The 26,698-nt window shown below is 39.1% G+C and overlaps 2 protein-coding genes across 2 annotated transcripts; one reads left to right on the forward strand and one right to left on the reverse strand.

Annotated features, from left to right (window-relative positions):
• Positions 1 to 148: 148 nt before the first annotated feature.
• kank3 (KN motif and ankyrin repeat domains 3) lies at positions 149 to 21,610 on the reverse strand. Its single transcript, XM_053624539.1, has 11 exons — positions 21,405 to 21,610; positions 7,581 to 7,657; positions 5,523 to 7,130; positions 5,313 to 5,415; positions 4,990 to 5,220; positions 4,261 to 4,351; positions 3,929 to 4,148; positions 3,677 to 3,819; positions 3,283 to 3,483; positions 3,013 to 3,111; positions 149 to 2,233 (listed from the first exon to the last, which is right to left on the reverse strand). The coding sequence occupies exons 2-11, from the start codon at positions 7,612 to 7,614 to the stop codon at positions 2,171 to 2,173; spliced, it is 2,793 nt and encodes a 930-aa protein (XP_053480514.1). The 5' UTR covers positions 7,615 to 7,657; positions 21,405 to 21,610; the 3' UTR covers positions 149 to 2,170.
• Positions 21,611 to 23,160: 1,550 nt separating this feature from the next.
• ndufa7 (NADH:ubiquinone oxidoreductase subunit A7) lies at positions 23,161 to 26,310 on the forward strand. The gene is made up of 4 exons (XM_053623904.1): positions 23,161 to 23,276; positions 24,918 to 24,967; positions 25,402 to 25,539; positions 26,083 to 26,310. Exons 1-4 carry the CDS (start codon positions 23,226 to 23,228, stop codon positions 26,168 to 26,170), a joined length of 327 nt encoding a protein of 108 aa, XP_053479879.1. The 5' UTR covers positions 23,161 to 23,225; the 3' UTR covers positions 26,171 to 26,310.
• Positions 26,311 to 26,698: the final 388 nt, after the last annotated feature.

The following is a 26,698-nucleotide window of genomic DNA, read 5'->3' on the forward strand; positions in this document are numbered from 1 at the left end:
CAGTCGTGTTTTTATCTAGGTGACCAGTTCACCACTTAAGTGTACATACAAACGATCACTTATAGACCAGATTACACTTACACTGTTCTGAAGAATGCAGAGGAGCAAAGTGAAGGTCACTAATATGTACAGAAAACAAGAAGTCACCTTTTATATATAATAAACTTTATTTTTTATTTTCATGTTTTAAGGTGGCTAAGTATCCCAAGGCACATAACGAAACATAAAAATAGCAATAATATAGTACAGTAAAAGGGAGCAGTGTTGGGTTAGGCACAAATCAGGAACATGAAATAATTAGTAAAAGAAAAAACTAAACCTTGAGTACATAATTGCATGAGCATATGAACCTTTAACTCTTACAGTGGTGCTAGAATATACTATAAGCAGAAGAAACAGTGAAAAGTTAAACAGTATGCACAGACTTTTTTTTTCTTCTTCTCCTGTCCGATGCACAAGCCTTTAGGATTGAGAAAATACCTTAAAAGAGCTATGTTAAATTATCTTTGGTACAATCTTTAACATTAAAAAAAATAATAATAATTATGTGCGGTATCTTCTATTGCTTATAGCGGTCATACCAAGGGTCTTTGTTACTTTAAAAAGCCTGTTGACGTTAACTGACTAGCAGTGATGTAGTTTAAGTATCCTCCATCCATCCATCTTCTATACCGCGTTATCCTTTTCAGGGTCATGGGGGAAACCTGGAGCCTATCCCAGGGATCGGCCCAGCATCGGGCACAAGGCAGGGTACACCCTGGGCAGGGTGCCAATAGTTTAAGTATCCTGCCTAGCCGAATTTCACTGCAGTGTAGTTCTAGCGCACAGTAAGCGATACCACTATTTCAAGCAAAGGCTACCGACTTTTCCATTCCACATCTCCCAGGATTCATGTGCATGTTCACCTCTAGGTGGCACAAACTAACCAAGTGGACTGACGATTATCTCTGCTCATAGTGCAACCCCCAGATACTGTGGTTTGTATCAAACTTACCATGATATTAATTCCAAAGCAGCAACATTTTCTGACTTGACCATCTGGGAACTGGTTTGAACTCTACGGTTCCTGCAGTGCTCGAATGTACTTTGGGTATTATTTGTAATTTAGCTAAATATTCTGGCGTTAGTGTTGATATAGGACCTGTGCTCCCTAAATAAACCTATACAGCAACAATAAAGTCAGTTGTATACAAAAGGCGACATCTTAAATACTGTAAGAAAATGTTTGCTATATTTGTGGCCTGCTTTTCTTCGTAATTGCTTTTCTTTCTTCACAGTTAAATTGCATATGTGTCTAAAGCATGTATCTATTACTACTAATCTTCTAAATGAACAGTGTAAAAAAAAAAAAAATCATACTAGGCAGGAACAGGGTTTTATAAGTCGGCTTTTTTTGTAACCTGCCCACATAGGTTTCTTTAAAAAAAAAAAAAAAAAAATTAATAGTGAATGCACATTTTACTTTAAGTCTAAAAGCATACACTGCATTAGAAATCACCCTTGCCTTTATGAAGGCACTATCTTTTTTTTTTTTAATGAAGAGATACAGTTCAATTGTAAACATTGTTGTTTGTAAGTTTGGTGTGGTCCAGCAAATTTGTGCTTGACAGAAGGAAACATTGCACCAGAGCGAGTAAGTCTACAAGCATGTCATTTTCTAGTTAGTCAGTGCTATGTTGCTTGTTAGGTTTCATTATAAAAAAAAAAAATCATAAACAACACTGAGAATTAGCCAGATTTAAAGCTACAGTCTGTTGTGAGGTCTAACTGGACAGTGGCTATGCTCAGTCTGAACAAATCAAAAGCTCAGTTTAGCCTGTGCATCAATCCGCTGTGAGAACCTGATGAACCCAGAATCTTTCAGTGATCATCTCAGCTAAGACATTCTTTGCTTCTCAAATCAGTGACCCTCATCTTTAAATTGAGCAACAGGGGTCTTGATTGTCCTCTTGGCACAAGACTAAAATCCACAGATGTCTTTCATACCCACTAGTAAAAAAACTATAGTATAAATGCACTAAATATAGGCATAACACTGTGTAAATGGAATATCTGGAACAAACAACATTATTACATATAAACCTGTAATGTGAACAATGTTAGTTTTTCAGTAAAAGTAGTTAATGCTGCAAATGTTCACTTCTTGCCAGTTTTAGAGCTAGTAGCCCCATCACTCAGAGGGCCATGTCCTTCTAGGACTGGATGGACTCCTAGGGTTTGCTCTGGGGGACACCTTAAACATAAAAAAAAAACAAGATGTATAACTAGTTCAGTGCCATGGTACAGGAACCTAATAACTCAATCTAATACTTCTAAGCAGTATTTTGTGGTCTTCTTTGCATAGTAGTGTCTGACCGAGCAGCAGCACTTTGTATATTTGCATAGGGCCTTGCGTGTGGATTTGCACAATGAATATTGGTTCCAAAATATCAGCCAAGATTAGGTTTGACTTAAGATGACCAATTCAAATTAATTCAAGCGTAGTTCATCCCCACTTACTGAGCGGCTTATTAACCAGGCTAATATAACACACAATCATTATTAAGTTATTCGTACTACTTTTTATAACTGTTGTAAGAGGAGCAATAACAGGAACTGTATTATGTAACTATAAATGGTTAAAAAAAAAAAAAAATTATAAAGTGTCGTGCGTTAAGAAATGAAAAACTGTAAATCGGTGGCAAAAAACTGTGGTGCATGAGGAATAAAACACTTCAGGATGTGATGTAATTGCAAAAATAATCAACTTCACGGTGGCAACAGTAAGTCCACATCACACCACCCCATCGTGGATTACTTTCCTATAACAGCATACACCAAAGTGTTTTATTCCTTACCTATTGCACATTTTGAGCACCATCACAAACAAACTCTTATCATTGGTAGCCATGTTTCTGCTCTGTGGTGCATAATGAGACAGGTTCAAGTGTCCACTGCACAACTATGAAATATGAGACATGATTAAGATTTGATTATGTGCAGGTCTTGTAGGAGATATTTAGTGATACTTACATCAGACTGAGCTTTAGAGTAGTTCATGTGGGCATAAAGTAGCACTGCAATGTCATTGTGGGATGCCTCCAGGGCAATAGACAGGGCATTGCTGCCATCCTAAATATAAAGAAGCAAGACAGTTGTTATTCAACCTTTATATTCTAAAAGGTTTATAAACATAAATCAAACTCAAGCTTAATGCAAGTCTAAATTCAGGAAACAAATAAGACTTGCAAATAAGAGCTCTTGCAACAACTTTTACAGAGAGTGTACAGCTGGCGTGCTTACGTTGTCTACAATGCCAATGTCACAGCCAGGCTGCTCAAGCAGAAGAGAGACGATCTCGGCACGCCCGTGCTCGCTGGCACACATGAGGGCCGTGGAGCCCTCGTCATCCTGTATGTTCACGTTGGCACCGCACTCGAGTAGTGCTCGAACCATCTCCTGCCGTCCGTGGCTCACTGCCAGCATGAGCGCAGTCTGACCAGCCTAGACGAAGCCAAGCCGCAAAATATGCAGCATAAAAACATACTTTACTCGAATAAAGATAACGTAGCTTGCGCTGACGTTAACCAGTGGTTATGGGTTGGGTTACGATGATCTTATTTTGGATAGTGAGAACAGGTTTCGAGCAACAGTAACAGAGAGATATCAAACAAGTCTGGATGGAGTAGAGACTCACCTGGCTTGCCTTGGCATTGACATTGCCCAGACTGAACAGCTTCTTGACTACCAAAAAGTCTTCCTCTTCCTTCACTGCTGATAATGCTGCCAGCATCACAGCAGTATATCCTGCCTTGTTCTGCTTATCCACATTGCACACACCTACACAACACACATCGCATACAAAAATAATAATAAAGACTTCCACTAGACAATTTAGAAATATGCTGTACCTGATATGTCTATGTTAATAACTTATAACCACAATTACCCGTGTCAAGTAGGAGTGCAACTATGGTGAAGTTGGAATGGGAGACACTGTAATGCAAAGCTGTGTTGCCATTGCCGTCGGTCATGTTGACTACGTGCCGCACCAGAGCAGGGGAAAGTTCGGAGAAAGCCATCAGGTAGTTGGAAACTCGAGACGGCTGTGCCGTCTTAGCACTGGACACTCTGAACCATTCCAGTTGCACAGTGTGGGTGCTGGAGAGCTGCAGCAGTTACATAACGTCTTTAATGTTTTGACACTTTGGGACAAGAAAAAAAAAAAAAAAAAGAAGGGGAGTTTCTGTAGAACTGTAACTGGATATACAATAGACCTACCAGTTCTTTACTCTTTGTTGTTTTGGCACCATCATTAAGGTGGTTCTTTAAAATGAGGCAAGCCTCGCGCATTTTTGAACTCAGTTCAAACCTGCAAGAAAGCGTCTGGCACGGTTAAAATGAAGATAACGAGGTAGAACGTTTCAAAATTCACTTACGGATTACAGAGCAAAACAGAACAGAACAAGTGGGTGCTTATCAAGCTCCACAAGCCTGAACAGATACCTTTCTTTTCTATCACACATTAGTGACAAGAACAGTAAGGTGCTCCAAGGGCAATATTTTTGGATCACTCCTCATGTTTCCATTTATAAATTGTAAATAGTATGCACTAAAGTAGATATTTATAACTAGTTAAAATATTTAGAATGGTTAGTTAGGACTGTCTGTCTCATAAATTTGATTCAAACATAAGTGGTATGGCTCACATCCGGCTTGGTTTTCCTCTGGTTTTAATTTGACAAGAAATGATGTAACTTTTGACCAATGTATTCAAATTATGGGATTCCCCCCATCGCTCCCCCCTTTATTGGACTATTTATTTATTGTGAAAATCTCAACACAGAAGAAGTATGAGCAAAATGGAAGAAAACTAAAAAGACTTATGTTAAACAAGACAACCCCCACATTTTTTTCCGAATGGGAAAGTTGGGTCATTTTTTTCACTAATTGGTATGTCATGTTTAAATGCTACACTCGTAAGCAAAATATTTATCTATAGTAACCTACTTCTCCTTTAGTACTTCAGCATGTTCCTTAAGATCATCTGTTACAGCTGCTATGTTTTCATCACTATCACTGTCGTCCAAATTAATGTTCCTTTCTTCATCAGAAGTTTCCTCTAGAGCTGCAGCTTCTTCCTCACTGCTGTCTGAGCACCCGCCAGCTGCACTTCCATCAGAGGAACTTCCTTCATCCTCCTCCTCCTCATCTTCCTCTTCACTAGATGTTGACTCGTAGCTGAAACGAATCACAAATTATACAAGCATATTTTTTAATGCATTTTTCAGTACTGTAAACATCTTTATTACTAACAGAACATAACCACTCACCCTCCATTAAGAATCCCTACAAATTTTAAGCTTTTCTTGCCACCACCGCAAGCAGCACTCGAGCCACTGCCATCCTTTCTCTTCATGATGGATTTCAGGGGGCCTAAAGCATTCATTGGAAACATTTCCAGTCACCCTTCTCCTACAACCTGACAAGTTTATCAGTTCTTTGACGAACCATTCGGCACAAGATGCTTTGTTCTTACTCACCGTCAGCAGAGACAGACTGTTCCTGATCGTCTTTTTTGTCAGCACTAAAAAGATCTTCCCATTGAATACCCATATTAACCTGGATTATCTCCATCTTTTCATTTGATGGTTCCACAAAGTCTGTTTGAATGCTTTGATCAATTTTCGTTGCTGGAAAGTCTGCACCAGAAACCCCAACTCCTACAGAGGTTTTGGAACAACGCTCAGTTTCCACTAGCACATCAGCTGTCTCTGGTTTAACAAGTATCTCTCTTTCTAACATGATCTTTGACGTTCTCGCCATCTCCAGAGCCCTTAACTCCTCAAGATCCTGATTGGCCTGGGTTAATCTTCTCTCAAGGAGATGGACTGACTCTTGCTGACACTTAATGGTCTCCTGCAGGTTGTCGATTTCTTGTTCAGTCTCACTTGACAGTCCAAGTAATGATTCCATTACCCAGACCGCCACTTCATTTGTTAGGACTTCGGCCTGAACTTCTTCATCACAGACGGTCATTGGCTCGGTTTCCATTCCTCTGTGACAGACGTCAACGGCAGTTTCTACAGCTGCATCTTTTACATCCTGAGTCACCACAATGTTAAGTGGAACATCATTACCTACAGCTATGGATCTTTTCTCTGTCACCAGAACAGAAGGTTCTTTTCCTTTTTCAAGGGACCTCTTCTCTTGACTAGCACTGCTGGGATCGATAGATGATGACAAGGATGCAGGTTCTACCAGAGCAGAGTTTTTTGCACTGACCAGAGCACCAAGTTCTTCTGTTTTCTTTTGAAGGGCCACAAGCAGACGATTCTTTTCATCACGCAGCATGGACACTTCTCTTTCAAGTGCTGGTACTCCCTTTACTTTTTCTTCCATCTCCCTGAGCTGTCGAAGGGCTAAGGCCATCTGTTCTCGCACTGTCTGAAGCTGCCCTGGGGGAACTGAAGATGTTCCAGAGCTGGAGGCCGGGGTGCTCCTCCCAGAATTCTGAGGACTAAATCTGGTCCAGCCACCAGTAGAGGGATTCTGCACAGCTGGTGAAATCTGTAGTAGGTGACCATCTGTAGCCATATGAGAAGGCACTGAAAAGCTGCTATTTGATCCACAATCTTTGACACTCTCCTTAGGGAGGTCTGAAAGAGGAGAGCTTAAACCATTTGGGTACAGACTCTGCTCCTGCTGTAGTCGACGGCTCGTCTCTAGTAACGTTCTCTCTACCCTGGGGTTACGTGGTGGTGGGGGAGGTGGAATTTTTGAACAAGATGGTAGTGTGGGACTGATCGTCACTGACGGTGAAAGTGGCTGTGACCTGCTGGCTGATGTAATGTGGCTTCGAGGAACAGGTGGGAGAAGAGACCGACCATCTTCGCTGGTTGTTGATGCCAGTGATTCGGTAGAAGTCCAGCCACTAGTGCGACCACCTACACTCCTCTGAGAGACTCGGTCACTACGTGATCCTCTCCGAGGGCTCATGTTTGCTCGGCGTAAAGTCTGGCCACTCTCTATTTCTTCCACATATTTAAGGAAATCAAGGTCCAGCTGGAATCCATATGGAGTCTGTACAGAATATGATGCACCGTGATCCATTTCGTCTTGAGTGGCACAATGAAAAGGGGAACCCACATCTGCAGGAAAATCATATTACTTTTGAGATAGGTATTTATAGATCTTTTGTTGTTTTATACTTTGAAAATTGGTCATATCTCCAAACTGCTCAACACAAGAGCACAGCAGCAAGCAGAAGTCAACAAGTAAACCCTTATTTTACTCATAGATATCTGAAATGATTACTAATAAGTCTTATAGTTTGCTTTTAGTTGCTAGCCTTCCCAACCCCTAATGACTCCCTATTTTCTAATATAACTTTGTATGGTTTCCACTCAGTTATGGAGGGCATTGTAATATTTGTCAGCTGTAACTGTCTTATCTGCTGTGAAGACCGATTTGAATGGCATGTTGAAACCATATACCTCTTTAGTGTATTAACTAGTGGGACTTCTTTAACTGTTATTTTATAATAATTTGCTAAAGTTAACAAGGGGGAAAAAAAAAAAAAAAAAAACAAAACACCTTACTCAATTTGGGGCTTATGTGCACAGACTGTGTCATCTTTTGGAATTTTCTGGTGCCCCTCCAGAAGTCAATTCAGGACCTGTGAAAAGAAAAGATGAATATATTACATGTTACATTTAAACACCAACATCACTGAAGGCCAGTTTAAAATCATTTTGAGTCCGGCTGAGGTGTACGGAAATGCGGTGTCAAATGTCCGTAAGTAACTGATTTGGGGACCGGAACCATTTTTTGTTTAAATTGGTGCCTTTGGTCTTAAATAATTTTCATGCAAAAATTGTCATGTGTCTGTAGTAGCATAATCTGAAAAAATACAAACGACACCTCCATGATCAATCCAATTAATAATAAGATAAAAGGTCAAACATTTATTTAGTTTGGTTTTGTATATTTTGATTCATTTCTTTAATAAAGCGCTGACTTAGTTGATGGTAAGCAATGTGTCTGCTGCTGAAGTTTATAAACGCAATGCTCAACATTAAGACTTCAAGCGAGATGCGTTACAAATTGAGCCTACAATGGGTATAAAAAGTCTATACACCCTTGTGTGCTATTAAGTGAAAAACAATCAGAAACAATTTAGGGAAAAATTAAAAAAAAAAAGTTATAATAACCTAGTTGCATAAGTGTGCACACCCCTAAACCAAAAAGACAGAGTGGTGTAATAAAACCAGAAGGTGCTTCAACAGAGTATTAGTTAAGAGTCTATCAACGTGGCACATCTTGACTTGCCGATATTTTCCCACTCTTTCTTGCAAAAACATTCCTGATCCATCAAACTGTAAGGGCATCTCATGTGCACAGTCACTCCACAGATTTTTAGTCGGATTCAGGTCTGGGTTCAGGCTGGGCCATTCAAAACATCGATCTTGGTTAAGCTACTCCTTTGTTGATTTGGATGTATGCTTTGGGTCACTGTCGTGCTGAAAGCTGACAATTCCTTTCCAACTTCAGCTTATTATCAGACACCTGAAGCTTTTGCAATCAAATCAACTAGTATTTGTAGCTATTCATTATTCTCTCCACCTTGATAGAAGCCCCAGTTCTGGCTGATGAAAAGCAGGCCTACAGCATGATGCTGCCACCACCATGCTTCACCGTGGGTAGAGTGTTCTTTTGGTGATGTGCATTTTTTTGTTGCACTAAACATTCCATAATTTTGGAATTATTATACCTTTTGGAATTGATCTCATCAGATCATAATACATTTTGCCACATGGTTTGGGGTGAACTAGTTGAGCTTGAATGTTTTGTGTGAGAAGGGGCTTCTGTCTAGCCACCCGACCCCATAGCCCAGACATGTGACGAATACGAGAGACTGTTGTCCCATGCAGTAATCAGTACTTGTCATATATTCCTGCAGCTCCTTCAGTGTTGCAGTAGGACTATTGGCAGCCTCCAGGGTTTTTTTTTTTTTATTCTTGTCCTTTTGTATGTTTTGGAGGGACATCCTGTTCTTGGTAATTTCATGGCGGTACCCCATTTTCTCCACTGGTTGATGATGGCCTTCACGGTGTTCCATGGTATATCTAATGTTTTGGAAATTCTTTTATTCCTCTTTCCTGATCGATTCCTCTCGACAGGTGAGATACTATACATGCTTTGTAAGCTCTTTGCAGACCGTAGCTTCAGGAGTCAGAACCAAGAAGATGTCAGGAAAATCCTACAAAAACAACTGGTCTTTATTTGGCATTAATCAGAATAATTTCATTGATGCCGGCTGTATGCAAATTACTTTTGAACATGAGATTGAATGTGATTGGTTCATTCTGAACACAGATACATCCCCAATCATGCTCACTTATACAACAAGGTTCTTATAACTTTTTTTAATTGATCCTATTTTTCCATAAAATGTTTCTGATTGGTTTTTTTGTAATTATTATACATTGTAATTTCACATTGAGGGTGTAAAAAGTTCAGACATGATTTATCTAACTTATTTTTTTCACATCACAAGAACCTGCCGTTTTAACAGGGGTGATTAGACTTTTTATATCCATTGTAGCTAGCTAATGTTAAGCTTGATAGAATCAGTTTATCGCACCAGGATGAATCTCACTCCTCTATTTAATTTAGTCATCTCCTGCCATGATACATTTCACTTTATGGACCTTAACGAATTTTCTGAGACAAAACAACAGCACGACGACAAACTAGTTCTAAATAAAGGATAATATAAAAGAATGCTCAGCCTTATTGGTTTAGACAGACAGAACCAATCAAAAGCAGGGTCTCTGCTACGCTGCATGTGTAAGAGTGTGTGTGTCACTTGTTAGAGAGTATGCATGAGAGAGAGGAGAAAATGTTGTGTCCCACTGGGGGAAACTCCCCAACTTCCTGATAGCCATTCTGCCCCTGAACTTACTCCATAAACTAACTGTGATAGTCAGCGTCACTGGCATGTAAAATTATCTGGTCATCTGCCACTTTTGGCAAGTACATTTCTCACAAGTATGGCTTAGAAAAATAGAGGTCTAAAGTCTAGTTGTACTCGTTCCTCCCTCAATGTCGGTGATTACCACTGGCTGCACAAACATTACATGTCACTTTGAAAGCAGAAGCGGAGAAAAAGCAAAAACCCGGATGTGTGAACGCAGTTATTACTAAGCATCATGTCCATGTTTTATTGGAAGGTTTGTAAAGGATTGAGGTGTTCTTGTGTATGGTTAAATAGTTGAGTGTTGTAAACTTATTTGAATTTAATGAATGTGTGTGTGCAGATGACTTTTTATGATCACTTTAAAATTTAAAATTAACTTTTTGTTTATATTAATTATAATCATTTAAAACGATGCTGTTAGTCTCTGTTTTTGTGAGGTGGCTGGTAGAAATTCTTAGTGGCCGGTTAAAACATAATAAATAATAATAATAATAATAATAATAATAATAATTTACCAGCCACTTTGTAAGTTGGATGAAAAAGTTCATTTCAGACTCTGATCCTAACCTATTCTCAATAACAGTTTGTACACTTTAGAAGTTTGTTTTTTCCCCCTCATAATATGTACTTTTCCTCTAAAACCCTTCATGAGACCATGGAGAAGGCGAACAACCACCTTTTAATTACAGCATGATGCTGTCCTAAAACACAGAAAGAATTTCAGTGACAAATGTTTATCTGAAATGAAGTCTAAGAGATTAACAGGTCGTGCTCTGAGCTGTCAGTGTTAATTCTGACAGAGGTTTAACAATTAATGCAGTAGGAATGAAGAAATAATGAGCCATTTTCTTCGCCTCCTAGAAAACGACACACAAGCCGTTCTTTGATTACAAAAACACCCGAGTACAGCTAAGGGCTATAATTGGACAGTGTTTGCATTTCAGCACAATAAAGTGTGTAACATTTTCTGCATGTCACTAATGAAAGCAATTCCTTTTGGTGCACTGCATCAGTCCGTACAGGATTTCAGAGTTTTTCGTGATTGTTGCGGCTAAAAATGCTCGATTTTGCTGCACCTTTTTTTTTTTTTCAAAATTTGCGGAGTTTTTTTTTCTTCCCCTTTACAGAAAACTACTTGAATTGTCAAAATTTCCATTGCACAAAATTATTTTGCACGGTCTTCCTCAGTGATGTTTGTTGGTAAATGAGACATTTTAGCTGCACTCATGTCCGATGCACGGGACTCGAAGAGGGCTTTGACAGAATGTGCGTTGTGATGACGTCACATGGCTACACAGGACCCAAATCTGCGGGAAATTGCAGCCCCTACGAATATTGCGGAGTTTGCTTGGTTTTGCGTTAATTCCTGCAATCAGAAAAACGTGAAATCCTGGAGGGACTGACTGCATTTTGTGTTTTTCACTGGTATGACCACTTTTCACTCAGCCACATCTTCACTTGGTGTATAACTGATCCCACAAAGTTTAAACTTTTGCATTATTTGGCCATTATCCAATCTTTTGGTTTATATAGGGGTTTTTTTTTGCACCCTATCCATATTAAAATCACCAAACCCTATATGCTCATGCACTAACCCACAGTGCTTTTTTAAATATGTATTCAGTGGGCAGATACTTTTTTAAATTATTAATTCAGTACATCTTGCTGAGTTTTTCCCATTTTTCCTAATAAACATAACATTTTATGTATAGGGTTTTTGCTCATTATGTTAATGCTCTTTTGTGATTTTCTGTGCGATTCATTTTGTGTGTTTTAGAAGACCAGAACTCCAATTAACAGCACTGGAAAGAGTGCACCCCCCACACCACAACAAAAAAACACAGATGTGTGGGGGGGGGGGGGGGGGAGCCCTAGGCACATTCCACCACAACTTCCCGCTCACATCCTGCTAATATGACCAGGCTTCAACTTGTAACTTGTGTACAGACAGAGTGGAGGTGGCTGTATATAAAAAATAAATAAATAAACAGAAAAAATGTGAATGGGCAAACATGTGCCAAGCTTCAGGAAAAAAGGAACGCTACAGTCTGAATAATCTCAATTTTAAACCCTACTTCCTCTGATGTAACAAGGCAGAATTATGCTTTGTTACTTGAGCAGTACTAGGTTCATGACCTCCCTTGGTGCTGTAGATCTGTAGAGTCGGTCATGCTTGACTACCTTACCCTGTGTCAGCTTGTTTCCTGGCCTATCAGCTTGCTGAGCACCCAATCTCACTATCTTTGAAGAGACGTCTCACAGTGTTTACAAAGCCTGGTGATAAGTACCTAATTACAGGGAAGAGAAAGAGACGGTGGAAGGGAAAAAAAACACACCACATTCCTCTCAGCATTCCACACCTCCACCGGCTAATTTAAATTCCAATCTACTAAACCGATTTGGTTTAAACTGTGAACATTAATCAGAAATACTAATGTTAGTAAGTGAGCCATTTATAATGATGTTTACGAAATGTTCCAAATATTAATGATGTAATTACTCTAGCAACTAAGCGCATCTATGCTTTAATGCATTAGCACATTAATGGTCAACCCAGTCTGCAATCACAATGAATTCTGAGGCTGGGAATTGCCCGAGACGTCACTCCATTACACATATTCGACTGGAGTATTGGCTTAATGTGAGTCATGTTTTCGAAACACGACCTCATGTTCCTCCCTCCACTTCCCCGAGAGGGACGTGGTCAATCGGACGGTATGGGTTGGGGTATGGATCAAACTTAACAGCTTAAAGAACTTAAACAACGACTGACCACAAACAGAGTCAGAGTCATAAAGTCTTAAATCAGTACACATGCACAAAGCCCAGAAAGAGAAGGATGGATACTTTATAGTCCTTTACACTCCAACTCAACCTAGCACAGCAACACATCTGCAGTTTCCTGAAGGGAAGTGGATTTGATAAGGCCCCTGGGGCGCCCCCCATTGTCTTACAGCGCTGTGACGGACAACCAACTGATCAATGGGCCACAAGCTGCTTCCTCAGAACCACAACGGGATATATAAACAAGGAAATGAAGCACACAAATCGCACACAGTCGTATGCCGTCACACCCCCGAGATCAGCTGATTTTTCCACAATCGCTGTATTGAATTCCATTTATATCACAGAGTGGATGATAGCATATCATCCGCTATAACAGCATGCTTCTGGTAGTTGTTTCAGCTGGAACGTGAAATGATCGGTTTATATTAATTCGCCCCATTTCTCCATTTACTTTCATTGTATGGTACACAATACAACTACATATTTCATCGTCTAATATTTTCATATTAATAAATCTCAGTAAACAGTGCTATATTTTTGCCAGCACATATTTCTTGCAAGCCAGACAATAAGAAAGCAATGCCTTCAGCATGTAGTTTTCATATGTGGAAGTCTCATCTACAATTAAAAAAAAAAAAAAAAAAAAAGGCCCTTGATTTTCTACCCAGCACAAGGACACATTGAACATAATATAATGAACCATTATGCTCCTTCTTTGACAAATGTTCTGAAGTCTCCTTGTTCTACATTTCAGTTCTGTCCTCCATCTACAAAAGGGGCTGGAAGCAGTACAGAGGCATTGGATAGAGGCTGGCTTACGATTTCTTTGGTAAAGCCTTTATACTTTATAATATTCCTCAGTCAATAAATACTTAGCAGACAAAGATAAGCTTCAAGTGCTGAAAGAAATGATATAAAAGCCGACTTCCTAAGTTGTAAATAATGGCATAATGGGGAACAACGTTCAAAAGTTAGAACATAAACCAAATAGCGTACAGTATGCCACAGAAGCACAAGCATCAAACAAACAACACGCCAATGTAAAAATGCACATTAACAGCACATTACATGCCAAGATCTTCTGCAAGGTTAGCCAAAACAGGACTCTCAGAGGAAATATTACAGAACGTTTACTTTTGGCCGATCTAGCAGCGAGCATGCCGTTAGACCATAAATCCATACCATACAGTTCTTAAAACAGATGAACATAGTACTGATCGAAAGCCCTAACAAAACTAACAGAGCTGTTCAATGTCATGTGGCATGTTGAAAATGACTTTAAAAACTTAGACATTATCTTGGACTTTTGTTTTTCCATGTCCAAAGAGCCAAAGTGAGTCAGTGTGATACCATTTAAGGGTCTGTTGGTAAAAGCAGCTCAGCTAAATGGTGCCTTCATGTAGAAATGGCCAACTGGATCTTACAATAAATGCACAATCGAGGCAGTGCTGATTCTGCTGCTGAGCCCACATTCTTCCTGATTGGTTGATGTGGGCAAATTCATGCTTTATTGACTATTATGGATAATTCTGTCACACACATTTGTGCTTCACCATAATGCAAGGTCATTACATCCAGAGCAAGACCTGTAGACATAATAGGAACATGCTTCCTAACAAACCATGTGGGTGGGATTATTCTAGTTTTCTGCGAAAGGCAGCTGTCATTTATTATGTAAGCAGGGGTTATCGATCCACTATCAAGAGAAAATGAATAATCATTTTTTTTCCCGGTGACTAAACAATGTGCAGGTCATTAGTGAAAAGGACAGTGACCCTTATTCATCAAACAAGCATTGTCCTTCGCAAGGTCGTCTTTGCCGTATCCGTACAATCAAACTCACGTCTGCTCACATCACGTCAGTTTAGTAAGTCGAATGCACAGATGTAAATCCTTCTTAGCTCATTGTTCCCTTTTGAATTGATTCATGGCTTTTGCCTTTTTGTTTATTTTAAATATGCCATACTCCTGTCAGCACCTCATTCAGGAAATTGTGGGAGGCTCAGTATGCAAGGCTCGGCATTAATAAAAGGTGATACACTATCAAATGACATAAAATTGACATTTCATTGTAAGTTTTCACAATTTAAGTTAACAAAAAAAAACAAAACAAAACAAAACAAAAACACAACATATCAGTCACATGGAAAAAGTAAGTGCACCTGGGTGCCAGTGATTAGAACCTGATTTGGGAGTGCAGGTGGAACCTCTCTTATTTCTAGTGTCTGGTGTTCCCTTTGCTATTGAGGTGTGTGGCATCATCGTGCCAAGATCTAAAGAGTTCTTCAGAAAGGAAGCAATTCAGGCCTTCTCCAAGGCCTTGGAGATCTTTAGAAAGATCTCAAATTATTTGAAATACATCATTCCACTGTACGGAAAATCATCTACAAATGGTGCAGATTTCAAAGGACTGCCAATCTGTCCAGGAGCAGACCATCTGATGCAAAAAGAAGTCTTAAGGAACCCCAAAATTGAATCAAGTCTTGAAACTGTTCGTGTCAAAGTGCATGCTTCTACAATCAGAAAGAGCTTGCACAAATTTTACCTGCATGGGAGGCATGCCAGGAAAAAGCCTTTGTAAGAACAGGCCTTCTGGAATAAAGTGCTCTGGACAGAAGAACCAAAAGACAGTTGTTTGGCTACAGTAACAGCAGACACGTTTGGCGCTGACCAAAGACAGCTTTTCAGGAGAAGCACCTCATACCAACTGTGAAGCACGGTGGTGGAATTGTTATGGTTTGGGGTTGCTTTGCTGCCTCAGGGACTGGACAACATGCATTCATTGATTCAAAAATGAATTCTGCATGATATTAAAGAGTGCTTGAAGGTAATGTGAGTCCATCTGTCTGAAAGTTGAACCAAAAGGGGACCTTTCAACAGCATAATGATCCTACGCACACCAGCAAATACACCAAGGAATGGATCAAAAAGAAGAACTGGAGGGTCATGGAATGGACTAGTTAAAGCCCGGATTTGAATCCCATTGAAATGCTGGGGGGGGGGGGGGGGATTACATGCAGTACATGCAAAAAAATAAAACAAAAACCCTCAAACATCTTGCAACTGAAAGAATATTGCGTGGTCAAAAATCCCAGTAAGCCTGGTGGACAATTATGCAAACTGCCTATAAGACGTTATTTCTGCTGTCTCCTTGTGGTATAATTTTCCTTCTGGTCTTGTTCAAGTACATCAACTTTATTAATATGCACCGTTTTAAAGATGGTCAAAATGTTTGCTTGTCCAAATATGTCAAATTTCCACGGGGTGTACTAATTTTTACACATGACTGTATACACATACAGTATATTATATATATATATATATATACACACACACACACACACACACACACACACACACACACACCGTATACACCTACATGACAACATTTATTTTAATAAAAACAAAGGATTGCAAAGGGCAAATGACTTGGACCTTCCTTTTCCTCCTTTTAAACTGTGGGGACAGTTGGCGTTTTAGTTAAAGTTTTCATTCGTGTGCACATTTATACCATTTTTGTGGCTTTCAAAAAATACATGTATTTTCAGCAACTTGGACACAAGCACCTCCATCCCAGCTTCACTAAAGTCTATTGAATTCATTTCTCAGATCTTGGCTCACATGTACAAATCACAGCATGTTTCATTTAGACGCACACGAGGATAAACTGATGCGTGTCTTATGTATATGACGAGAGGGTGGGAACAGGTTTCCACTCAGCTAAAGCTGGTTCATTAACTACAGTCATATCACCGCTGGTTTTAAGTGTCCTATGACAGGTACATCACACCACCCTCGCTGCTTTTTACTTTCCTATAACGGCAAGTCCTTTCGTGCATTATTTCTTACTTATTACATTTCTATTATACTGAAAGTGGAACAGTAGTGCAATTGTAAAAATAATTACTTGTGCATATATGAATCATGGATTTTTTAATCATGGATTAAAACACATACAGTATCATAAGAGTATATACTACGCATGAGACACATCCCAGTATGGGCTTCATGGGGCGATACTGACACATACCGCCTGTTTTTTTTAATCAAGATATTCAAGACAACAAAATGTACTAGTAAATACATATACTGTATATTTAAAGCATACTGAAATATACTTGGAGCAGCTCCATTTCGGACTGATTAAGTACACTTAACACAAAGTCAAGGTTTAATACAATTACTGGAAAATATTAATTCATTACACTATGTAACTGTTCTGCACTTAACTTCCATTTTAGCACACCTTAGACGCATGAATTTACAATGTATAAATATTTTGTTTACTATGCTTTCTGTATATCTATGATTATATTAGAACAGGTTTTTCCAAACTAGGGCTCACTTGATTGACATATGTGATCATGAGAGAAACTAAATAAATTTCATTTATTTTACGAGTTAGCATTACACATATTTAATTATAAGGGCAGATTTTGTGTGATGCTACAGTGAAGAGTGAATTTGCTATTTTAGTCCTTTTCCCTTCCCTACGCTGCACTAGTGTAAAAAAAAAAAAAAAAAAAAAAGGACAAATTCCTCCACTGGTCTTCCCCCCTGCTAGTTCCTCAACAACGAGTGACTCTGACTCAGTGGAACAACAGAAGTCAAGCAAATACACGTAAAATACGCAGAAATTATCGTTTATTAAATATAGTTCAAGCATGACTTACGCATTACAATAAGTGTGCAAGTTACACACTTATGTTACTGACATATGATAAAAAATGTTCACATGCTGCAATAGTCTTATATTATAAATTGTGAAAAATACAGGATGGTAAAGGCTTGGAACAGAATATTACTAAGTGAATTTCTTTGATTTTTCAGGAGTTAAGGCCCTTGCTCGGTGCAAGGATTCAAGCTCTTAACCTTTTGATCAGCAGCATAACGCCGTTACTGCAAAGTAGCCTGGAATTAAAAAGACAAGACAAAACATCTACTTTTAGGAACAACCGTTCTTCCTACACAAATATCTCAAGTATTTTTGCCTTTTCTTTGTCTCATTCTTACGAGCGTTGCTCTTTGTAATGTTGTGCTACAGGAAACCACTGAATGCAGCCAATGACACGTTAGACTTAACCTTCTCCGGGCACAAACCAGGCACACAGGCCAGAATTATGGCTGTGACACTTGAACTCACTGAATTGCAAAGTGTTTTATGAATGAATAATTATCCAAATGACTGAAATAAGAATTAAGAATGAAAATAAGAATAAAATTAAAAAATAAATGTAAAAAATCCCCGTCTAGCCCAACTCCTCCAGATGATATACAGTACACATGGCTCTCTTCAAACAATGCAGTATGACTGGGTCACAGCATTTTATTAAAAATGCAATCATAGCTGTTAAATATAGACACAGATGGGCTTATATTAGACTGCCTTTTTCCTACACGAGCAGTCCCCCCCAAGGCTTTTCCGATAAAAGGTGGATGTTTCTGTTTAGTAAAATGCAGAAACACTGCTTGATTAAATGTACATCACCAGAAAGCTGAAGTAAATGTGTACGATAAACAATATAATGAATAAAAATTGCAGACATGTAGCTAGTACGGAGTAGGAAAGCTTTCAAAATGAACTTCAAAACTGCACATCTTGATTCGTTTCTGTAGAAAATATCGATCTCCAAACTAATTTCATGAGCCACCTTTTCACCTGGATTCATTTAGACCTGCTAAGGCTACACTTCTATGAACAGAGGGATAAAATTTCAATTTAGTTCATTCAATGTAATGACGTCGTCATCCACAACCCCATCCACAGAATCAACGCCTTTGATTCAAAATGCTTGCATTGTTTTTAAAAGCCACATAATGTATTAAAATAAATGAACCACTGTGAAATGGACTTGATTCAGTAACACACCTCCACGACCTCTCCCTTTGGGAATTCAAAATACACTGACTACCGATGATTTCTATCAGACCTATACCAAGCAACAGGAAGTTCATGTTTAATCATTCTGTATTAAGCTTTACACTATTACACTTCCATCTGAATTTACAAAAAAAAGTGTAGTAATATCTATTTCCCTAGGAAATATTCTTGTTTCCACAGCTGCAAACATTCCAGCTAATAAACACTTTGTGGCCACAGAAGTTATTAAAGAAGAAAACAAGTGACTAATTCTGTCATAAAATAAGTGTAGTATCAGAGCTAAAAGCAGATGTTCCATCAGCACATAATACTCATGGCAGGAGGTTTTCTGAAAAACGGACATTATTCGCATTTCTGAAGAATTTCTAAGAAACATCCTTTCTATAAAAGACAGATGCCCAGAATCTCATGATTGTACTTTATTCATGATATGAAAAGATGAAAACATAGCAAGCGCCAAGTGTGCAAAATAGTGAGCGTGGAAACTATTTCTGGAACAAACTTAAAAAGTGTCTCCAGTAAAAGATACGAGGTACTTAGCGTGCTGAGTGAGTCCCTCATTAAACAGAGCTAAAGCAAGGAGGAAATGAGAGGATAAACTGCTACAAGTAAACAGAAGCACACAATGTTTCAGGGCACCGCACAGACACTAAGCAGAATTAAAAACCTACAAAAGCTATAAAACCAGAACTGCTAAGTGCATAAACGTGAAAGTGACCATACAACAGTGCACCTGATAATATCTGAAAATTCTAACCTGTGAAAAAAAATAGTCGGAAACGTTCTTCTATTTCTGGTCTCGTATGTCAGGTGTCTAACACCTACAGTACAAAATGTGTTAATGACCTGATTACTCGAATCCTGTGAGTGTACGTTTCGGCTCGCTCTCTTTCGCCGTGCCGTAAGCTGCTGATGTGATTCATGAGCCTTGTAGCTCAGGGTTACATGTATTACTTGGCAGGCTATTGCAAGCTGCTCCATTGGGTTCATCAGAGGCTCTTGCTGTTTTGTTGGTAAACTGGTGGAATCCCATGTTGTATCATCAACTCCCAGACCACAAGTTCGCAACCCTAGTCCTGGTGTACCTCCTGTCCTGCACATATTAGTATTTTCCCTAGTCGAACACACCCACTTTGACTCAGGAAGTGCTGTTAATAAGCAGATTAGTTGGGGGAAAACACTAAAATGTGCAGGGCGGTGGTAGGAACTAGTACCCCTGCTGTAGGGGACGCCGGGAACAATCGTACTCAGATTCAGACCACAGCAAATTGATGTGCAGGTGACTGAGGGGGAGGAGGGGGAGGGGGAAAGTAGGACGGCACAGTGGTGCAGTGGGTAGCATTTCCACATTACAGCTCCAGCATCCCTGGTTCAATCCCTAGCTTGGGTTAGTGTCTGTGCATGCATGGGTTTCCTCCCACTTCCCAAAGGTACAGCAGTGTGTGGATACATTGCACGTAGGCGCAATGTGTGTTTGTGTGCACATGGTGCCCTGCAATTGACTGCCATCCCATCCTGGGTGTATTCCTGCCTCACGCCCAGCGTTCTGGATCCGGACATGGTAACGCAAGGCTTTAGACTGCTGATCGTAAGGTCATGAGTTTAAATCCCAGCACTGCCACAGCTGGGCCTTTGAGCAAGATCTTAAACCTTCAACTGCTCGTACCGGATCCTGACTCAATTGTAACTTGTAAATAGCTTTGTAAGCCAAACGAGCAATTGCTCCCCCCCCCCCAACTCCCACCTCCGGGGATCTGAGATGAGGGATCCGTTCTCCCCAGCTGAGGAGAAATGCAGGAGAAGGCCAGTGAACCAAGAAGGAACCATAAATAGAATCACAGGACATGAGGCATGTGCAAGCTCACTGTTTTGGAAGCAATTTCAGTTTCCCTACTTCCAGTCAACATCTTAACCTCATTAATAGACATACTTGCCTTCTTTGTTTCCAGAAATAATGCAACACATTGTTCCTTTTACTGTAACTTCACGTGCCAAGTGCACAGGTCTGAAAAAGCTTATTATCCTTCAGTGGTCATTGTCTAATCGTGAAGAATGCCTCTCTTTTTTTATTATATATATATATATATATATATATATATATATATATATATATATATATATATATATTATATATATATAAAGTTGTTCTTTAAAAAAAAAAAAAGTCAATTGTGGCGTGTTGTATATTTGCAATGACTCCCTGACTTTCTTTTCTTTCTTAAATTGAATTAAAGTAAGTATCACGAGGGCGGGTCTCGTGTCTCGCGCACTAATATCACAATGTCTCGAGACATCCTTGTTCACTCACAAAACAACAATAAACAAAAAGAAACAATGTGAACGTTTTCTTGAAATTGGTTACAAATAAACTATTTGTGGTGATTTGACTATATTCGTGTTTTGGCTGTGTGATAAAACATATTAAACTGAGCGTTTTCGACTCCACTGAAGATTTCGCGTTCAACTGTGCTGGGTTTATTTTTGGAGGTTTTAAGTACTTGGCAACTTGATAAGGTTCCGTTTAGGTGAAGAGGTGGCGGGATATTTAGTACCCCGTTATCTGAGAAGCCGAAACTAAGTTTAGGATAAAGGTTTTATTGCTCTAAAACGTATGTATCAGCCTGAATAAATAAGTAATTCGCCTTAGAATAACACGTAGGCGAGGCATGTTAGTGCTCTCGCGCTTGTAAAGGTTCCTCAAGTTAGCGACAAGCTAGCACTCTTTGGTCAAACTTTCTCCGAGTCGATAAATGAGAGGAATAAAATGAGTCTTACCCACGGTGTGAGTCGTGTCTCGTCTTAAAAACCCAGAGAAAACGTGTGTTTTTAGTTTTTTCCAGACGGGAATTAGGCGTACAAGCAGGGTTTGTGTTGATTATAGGCTTGTGATGGACAGAAAGAAGATCCAATCGGGAGTAAGTTCAACTGAAGCTCTGGAGCAGGGATGAAGGTGGTGGTGCATCCCACAGCATACAGACAGGGCTGTGACTATATATCGATTCCAGATGATACATCGACGATACCTCTGTACCAATACCTCGATATTGATGTTTTAACTGAGTTTCAAATCTGAAAATTATTTTTTTTTAAATAAATCAACAAACAAACAAACAAACATATGTAGGATACTGATATGATTTTTGTTTACATTGGATGTGGTAGTTTGGTTTATATCACGAGTATTTACACTTATAACACTTGTAAAGTTCCTATTACAATTACTGAATGGTGACAACAGTCTGTAATGCGTTGTTTATGGTTATAATTAAGGCATTTCAAGTTGGTTTTGTTTTGCACTGCCACTTGACGTTACTTTTGATTAGCACCACAGATTCTGAACAGATATTTGTTTTAAATTTCACAACCATAAATGAATAGAAATTATAATAAATGATATACTTTACTAAGCACTGTGGCTTAGTGTTCAGCACGTTTGCCTCACACCTCAGGAGTTGGGGGCTCGAATTCCACCTCCTTGATTTGCATTTCCAAATTGCCCGTAGTGTGTGAATGGGTGTGCGATTGTGCCTTCGATGGGTTGGCACCCCGTCCAGGGTGTCCCTCACCATGTGCCCCAATTTCACTGGGATAGGCTCTAGGCTTCCCCAGGACCCTGTGTAGGATAAGTGGTATGGAAAATGGATGGATGGATGGATATACTTTATTGTCCATTCATCTTTAAACACTTGGTTGTGGTCATTAATGGTTTGTTTGTTTGTTTGTTTTTAACAAGCCATCTCATCAGTTTGATAATCAGACCCGAGTGGGTAAACAAAATGAAAAGTCTGTGAAAACTCTTCTCATTCTGACCTAAGGTCATTAGCCCTGTAACTGGTCTCCAGTTCAATACTAAATAGTTTATATAAATGCATTTTATTGGATAAAACATAACAGAGAATTTGCTACAGAAGACAAACTGTATTGTGTTCAGAAAACTGGAGTCACTGAACTTTGCACAGTTTTGTTATGCTAAAGTAATTCGTTTAAGTTCTCGGTTTGATGTTTAACGTTTAGCCATGGTTTCAATTGATCAAATTTCCAAGAAATGCTAAAGCGTAAAACATTGTCAAGTAAGTCAAATCGTTGTTTATTTAGTCTAGTGTAGAAATGTAGGTGTGGACGGCCTAGCAGTCAGTTTTTACTGAAAATTTGTTCTTATAATGGTATAATAAATAATGCTATTTCTCTGCAAAACAAGAAACACATTTATCAGTAGGTCGATGTTGTCCTTATTCTTGTAGGCACGACAGTTTACTGCTAAGCTGATTAAAATGAGCCACATGAAAACCTGTAAATTCCTAAAAGTATTAGCACCTTGCCGCTAAAACAACAGGCCCGATAAAAGCGCGAGCTCGGTTTTCTCGTGAAACGATAGGTGGCGATAAATTCACTGTTTACTTCTGAACGTCACCGCTCTGAGGCACGAAGAAGAAATTCTACTTCCGGCCCTAGCCGGAATAAGAAATAAGTGCTTGTGACTGATGTCAGATCAGTTGCAACGAAATACGTACTGCTGTTAGGGTGGGTTCCTAAACGCAGAACTGATCCCGGAACAGAAGCAGTGCAGACCATATATTTTTCACCTTGACATCAGCTATGGCGACTGCGACTACGTTTATTCAGAGATTAAGGAACTTTTTGGCGGGGGTAAGCGGTCTAACCAGCTGTCTGAGTATGTACTGATAGTCAGAAACGTGTATAATTTCTAAATCAGAGCAGTATTTCTGGTAGATACAAAAACACGGTTAGCACCGTGCTATTGCCACACAGGTTTCACTGTGTTATTACTGCTAACATGCTACTAATAATACTTGTGATGTGTGTGTGTGTGTGTGTGTGTGTGTGTGTGTGTGTGTGTGTGTGTATGTATGTGTGTGTGTGTGTGTGTGTGTGTGTGTGTGTGTGTGTGTGTGAGAGAGAGAGAGAGAGAGAGAGAGAGAGAGAGAGAGAGAGAGTGTGTGTTTAGGTCTTTAGAAATGGGCTGTCAAAAAGTGGGACAAGAGCAGACTCAGGGGTGTCACTGCATACTTATGTATAGGACAGGGTTATATATGAAGAATATAGGGTGTCCAGATGAGTGTTGTTCAGTGTTTGCAGGACAATGTGGGACATCCAAATAACAGCTGAGTTCTGGCCCACGTTTAGCATACACCCCAGGTAGCAAACTAATGTTCAGTAGTTATGTTGGTCCTCCCCATGCAACATTAGCAAAGGAGCCCTTTTAATAACAACAGTGCCAGAGTTGTCCGAACACTGATTCAGCATTGAGAAAGGAGCGTTTTTCATATCCATTGTAGATTTGAAGTTGGCTAAATAGTCCATCTTGGTCCCAGCTTGCAAAACTACACTGAGCAAGCATTGGCACCAAATTTTTGGCCCAATGGAATGGCTAACAATGACCCAACATCAGTTTTCTACCTGAGACGTTTCAACATCCAAACACAACTACATAAAATGGCAGCATGCAACTAAATAATTACATTTTAACTGCCATAAAACATTGGTTCTCCAGTAAGGTGGTTTTTTTTGTTTGTTTGTTTGTTTTGCATCTAGGGACTACTTTTAAAATAAATTTCATCAGCCCCATCAGCATAGATTTATTTTATAAACATGATCCAAGTATTTAACAATTATCCAAATGTGCACTGTGTTCTCATTATTATTCAAATGTATACAGTAATTCTGACTTTTTTTATATTATTTATTCCTGGACTTTCCATCAACATAACACTTTAGGTTTGTGTGTATGTTTTGAGTTAGTAAGCGGTCCCACAAGGTAATAACTAGAAAAAGTCATCAATAAATGTAATAATTTGGATCACGCTGGGCCTTGATTTCATGTATTAAAAAAAAAAAATTACGGTCCCTTGAAGGTCTCTTTGAGAACTATTTTCTTGAAAGACAGCACATGCAGCGCAACTGTTTCTAATCTGACGGAACAGTTCAGTGTGGCACCAATGTTCAACTGTTGGGAATGTCCCAGGAAATGTAGGCTGCGGGTCACCCTTGCAGAATCTCTGATTTATTCCCTGGTGCAAAGCAAATGGTCATGTAATAAATACATTACTGCCTTGGCTTCATAGTTGTTGATGCTGAGATTTGCTCAAAATACCTACAACACGAATTACGAATAACGAATTGCAGAGGAGTAACAGACCTCACAGTGGTGTGAAGGCAATGATAGGGTGGGCCTTGGGTAGGCAAAGCTTGCACTCTAAATAATATGAATTGAGAACCTTTAATGAAACCTTAATCATGTTTTTTTTTTCCTGATTGCTCTCTCCACAGCGGAATCTGCAGGCAAAGCTTCAGCTGCGTTATGAAGAAATTGCAAAAAGGTGATATAGGTTTTGCATGTTTGCATTTCTACCCATTGCCTTTTTGAATCTAAATGCACCCTGACTCACCCCATCTCAGTTTTGTGCCCACCTCAGCTCTATGCTGACATCTTGTGACTGGAGTGGAACATAGCAACTGTTATTGCAGCTCATGAATAACCAAAGAAACAGTCCTTCAGTCTGGTTCTGTCATACATTAATGCACAGGTGTGAATGTGTGAATTCAAACAAAAGGTGCCATGTTCTAAGTTGTTTAACACATCTAGCTGTAAATATGAGGAAATGAAAGCTGAAATTCTGGTCTGTCATCTCATATTCAACTTTTGATTTCAAACCCAAATGTCTTCAGTGCTGTTCCAGTAGTTTCAGAGGGGACAGTGCATGTTCTACATGTTGCTTTAGTTTATTAATATTTCACATTGTATTGGCTCCAGGACTCAACCACCTCCTAAACTTCCTATTGGTCCCAGCCATAAGTTTGCCAACAACTACTACCTTACCAGAGATGGAAGACGGGAATCTGTTCCATCGACTGTTATAATGTCTTCTCAGAAGGCCCTGGCAGCTGGCAGGTAAGCTAACCCGGTAGAATTATACATTCCAACGCTAATAATTTCATTGCTATAACTGCATACAAGATTATCATCCTCCATCAATATTAAGTCCATTTTTTCAGTGTAGTTTGATATTTACTTGTTATCGTTACTGCTTGCGTTATTGGGAAGTCTCACAGATGTACAGAAACATTTCTGTTGCTTTACATAATAAAATGTCAACAATCCTAGTTTATATTCTTCAAAGTTCCTTAATGGCATTGTGATGGATTATACACGTGCAGCAATTTCAGTATTCTAATTGTGTGTGTGTGTTGTATCTTACTGAATATTCAAATATTATGGCCAAGTAATATTTGCATACACGTTCTTTTCTAAATCCCTACTTTGAACGGTCAGGAAGAGATCTTGTGTCTCATATGCATAAAGAAATTCAGGGGAAGGCTGTGCAATGAATATCGAAATGTGTGCTAACTTACGAGCTCTAACCGATCAATCTCAGGTCTAAATTAGTGCTATATTATTACAGTTAAATGATCGGTTTATTTTATGTGTTCACAGTGAAGTTCCAGCAAAGACCAAGCGTCCGGTCCTTCCTGGCCCCGAGCCAAAAGAGCTCCCGCTGTCCACTGATCAGCCGTACCTCTGAACCGTCTTCCACAGTGTGATCATGAAATAATGTTCCTAAACCTATCTTCCCTTGAATAACTCACATGTATATGCTAAATTATATACATAACTAAACTGTGTGTATATACATCCGTAAACAAGTTATTTTTTGTCCTTTCATTGTTTCTTGTCTTTATTTAATTTGTTCAGAATTAGAACCAACCAGCCATAAATAGTCTATACATTTGCGAATGGATTTTTAACGCAGAATAATTCATGGCTTATCAGTTATTTCCCCTAACTTTAAGAAAGGAGTCATACGTAAAAGTAAATTAGTACATTTCCACCAGTGGCAGTATTCCATTCTTTTGAGTCATTTCTTCTGCAAAAATGGTGACAGTTTAAAGCTCTAATCATAGAATATTTTCCACCACACTGGAAATTAACCTTTTGTATAAATAGAGCAAGACAGACTATATAAAAAAAATATGATGAAAACAGCACTTGACGAGTAACTAGCAGTCAGCAAGTTTCCTGTGGATTAAACCTAGATACACGGAAATAAAAG

The sequence above is a fragment of the Ictalurus furcatus genome, chromosome 5 (genome assembly GCF_023375685.1).
Source record: "Ictalurus furcatus strain D&B chromosome 5, Billie_1.0, whole genome shotgun sequence".
In the NCBI taxonomy this organism is placed as follows: domain Eukaryota; kingdom Metazoa; phylum Chordata; class Actinopteri; order Siluriformes; family Ictaluridae; genus Ictalurus; species Ictalurus furcatus.

Excerpts from the sequence above, each read along its gene's own strand:
- kank3 (XM_053624539.1), bottom strand. The coding sequence starts at position 7,614 with ATGACACAGTCTGTGCACATAAGCCCCAAATTGA. Across the intron at positions 7,131-7,580 it reads GCACATAAGCCCCAAATTGA|ATGTGGGTTCCCCTTTTCAT; the intron begins GTAAGGTGTTTT and ends ATTTTCCTGCAG. Across the intron at positions 4,352-4,989 it reads GCTGAAGTACTAAAGGAGAA|GTTTGAACTGAGTTCAAAAA; the intron begins GTAGGTTACTAT and ends GCTTTCTTGCAG.
- ndufa7 (XM_053623904.1), top strand. The coding sequence starts at position 23,226 with ATGGCGACTGCGACTACGTTTATTCAGAGATTAAGGAACTTTTTGGCG. Across the intron at positions 24,968-25,401 it reads TATGAAGAAATTGCAAAAAG|GACTCAACCACCTCCTAAAC; the intron begins GTGATATAGGTT and ends TATTGGCTCCAG. Across the intron at positions 25,540-26,082 it reads AAGGCCCTGGCAGCTGGCAG|TGAAGTTCCAGCAAAGACCA; the intron begins GTAAGCTAACCC and ends ATGTGTTCACAG.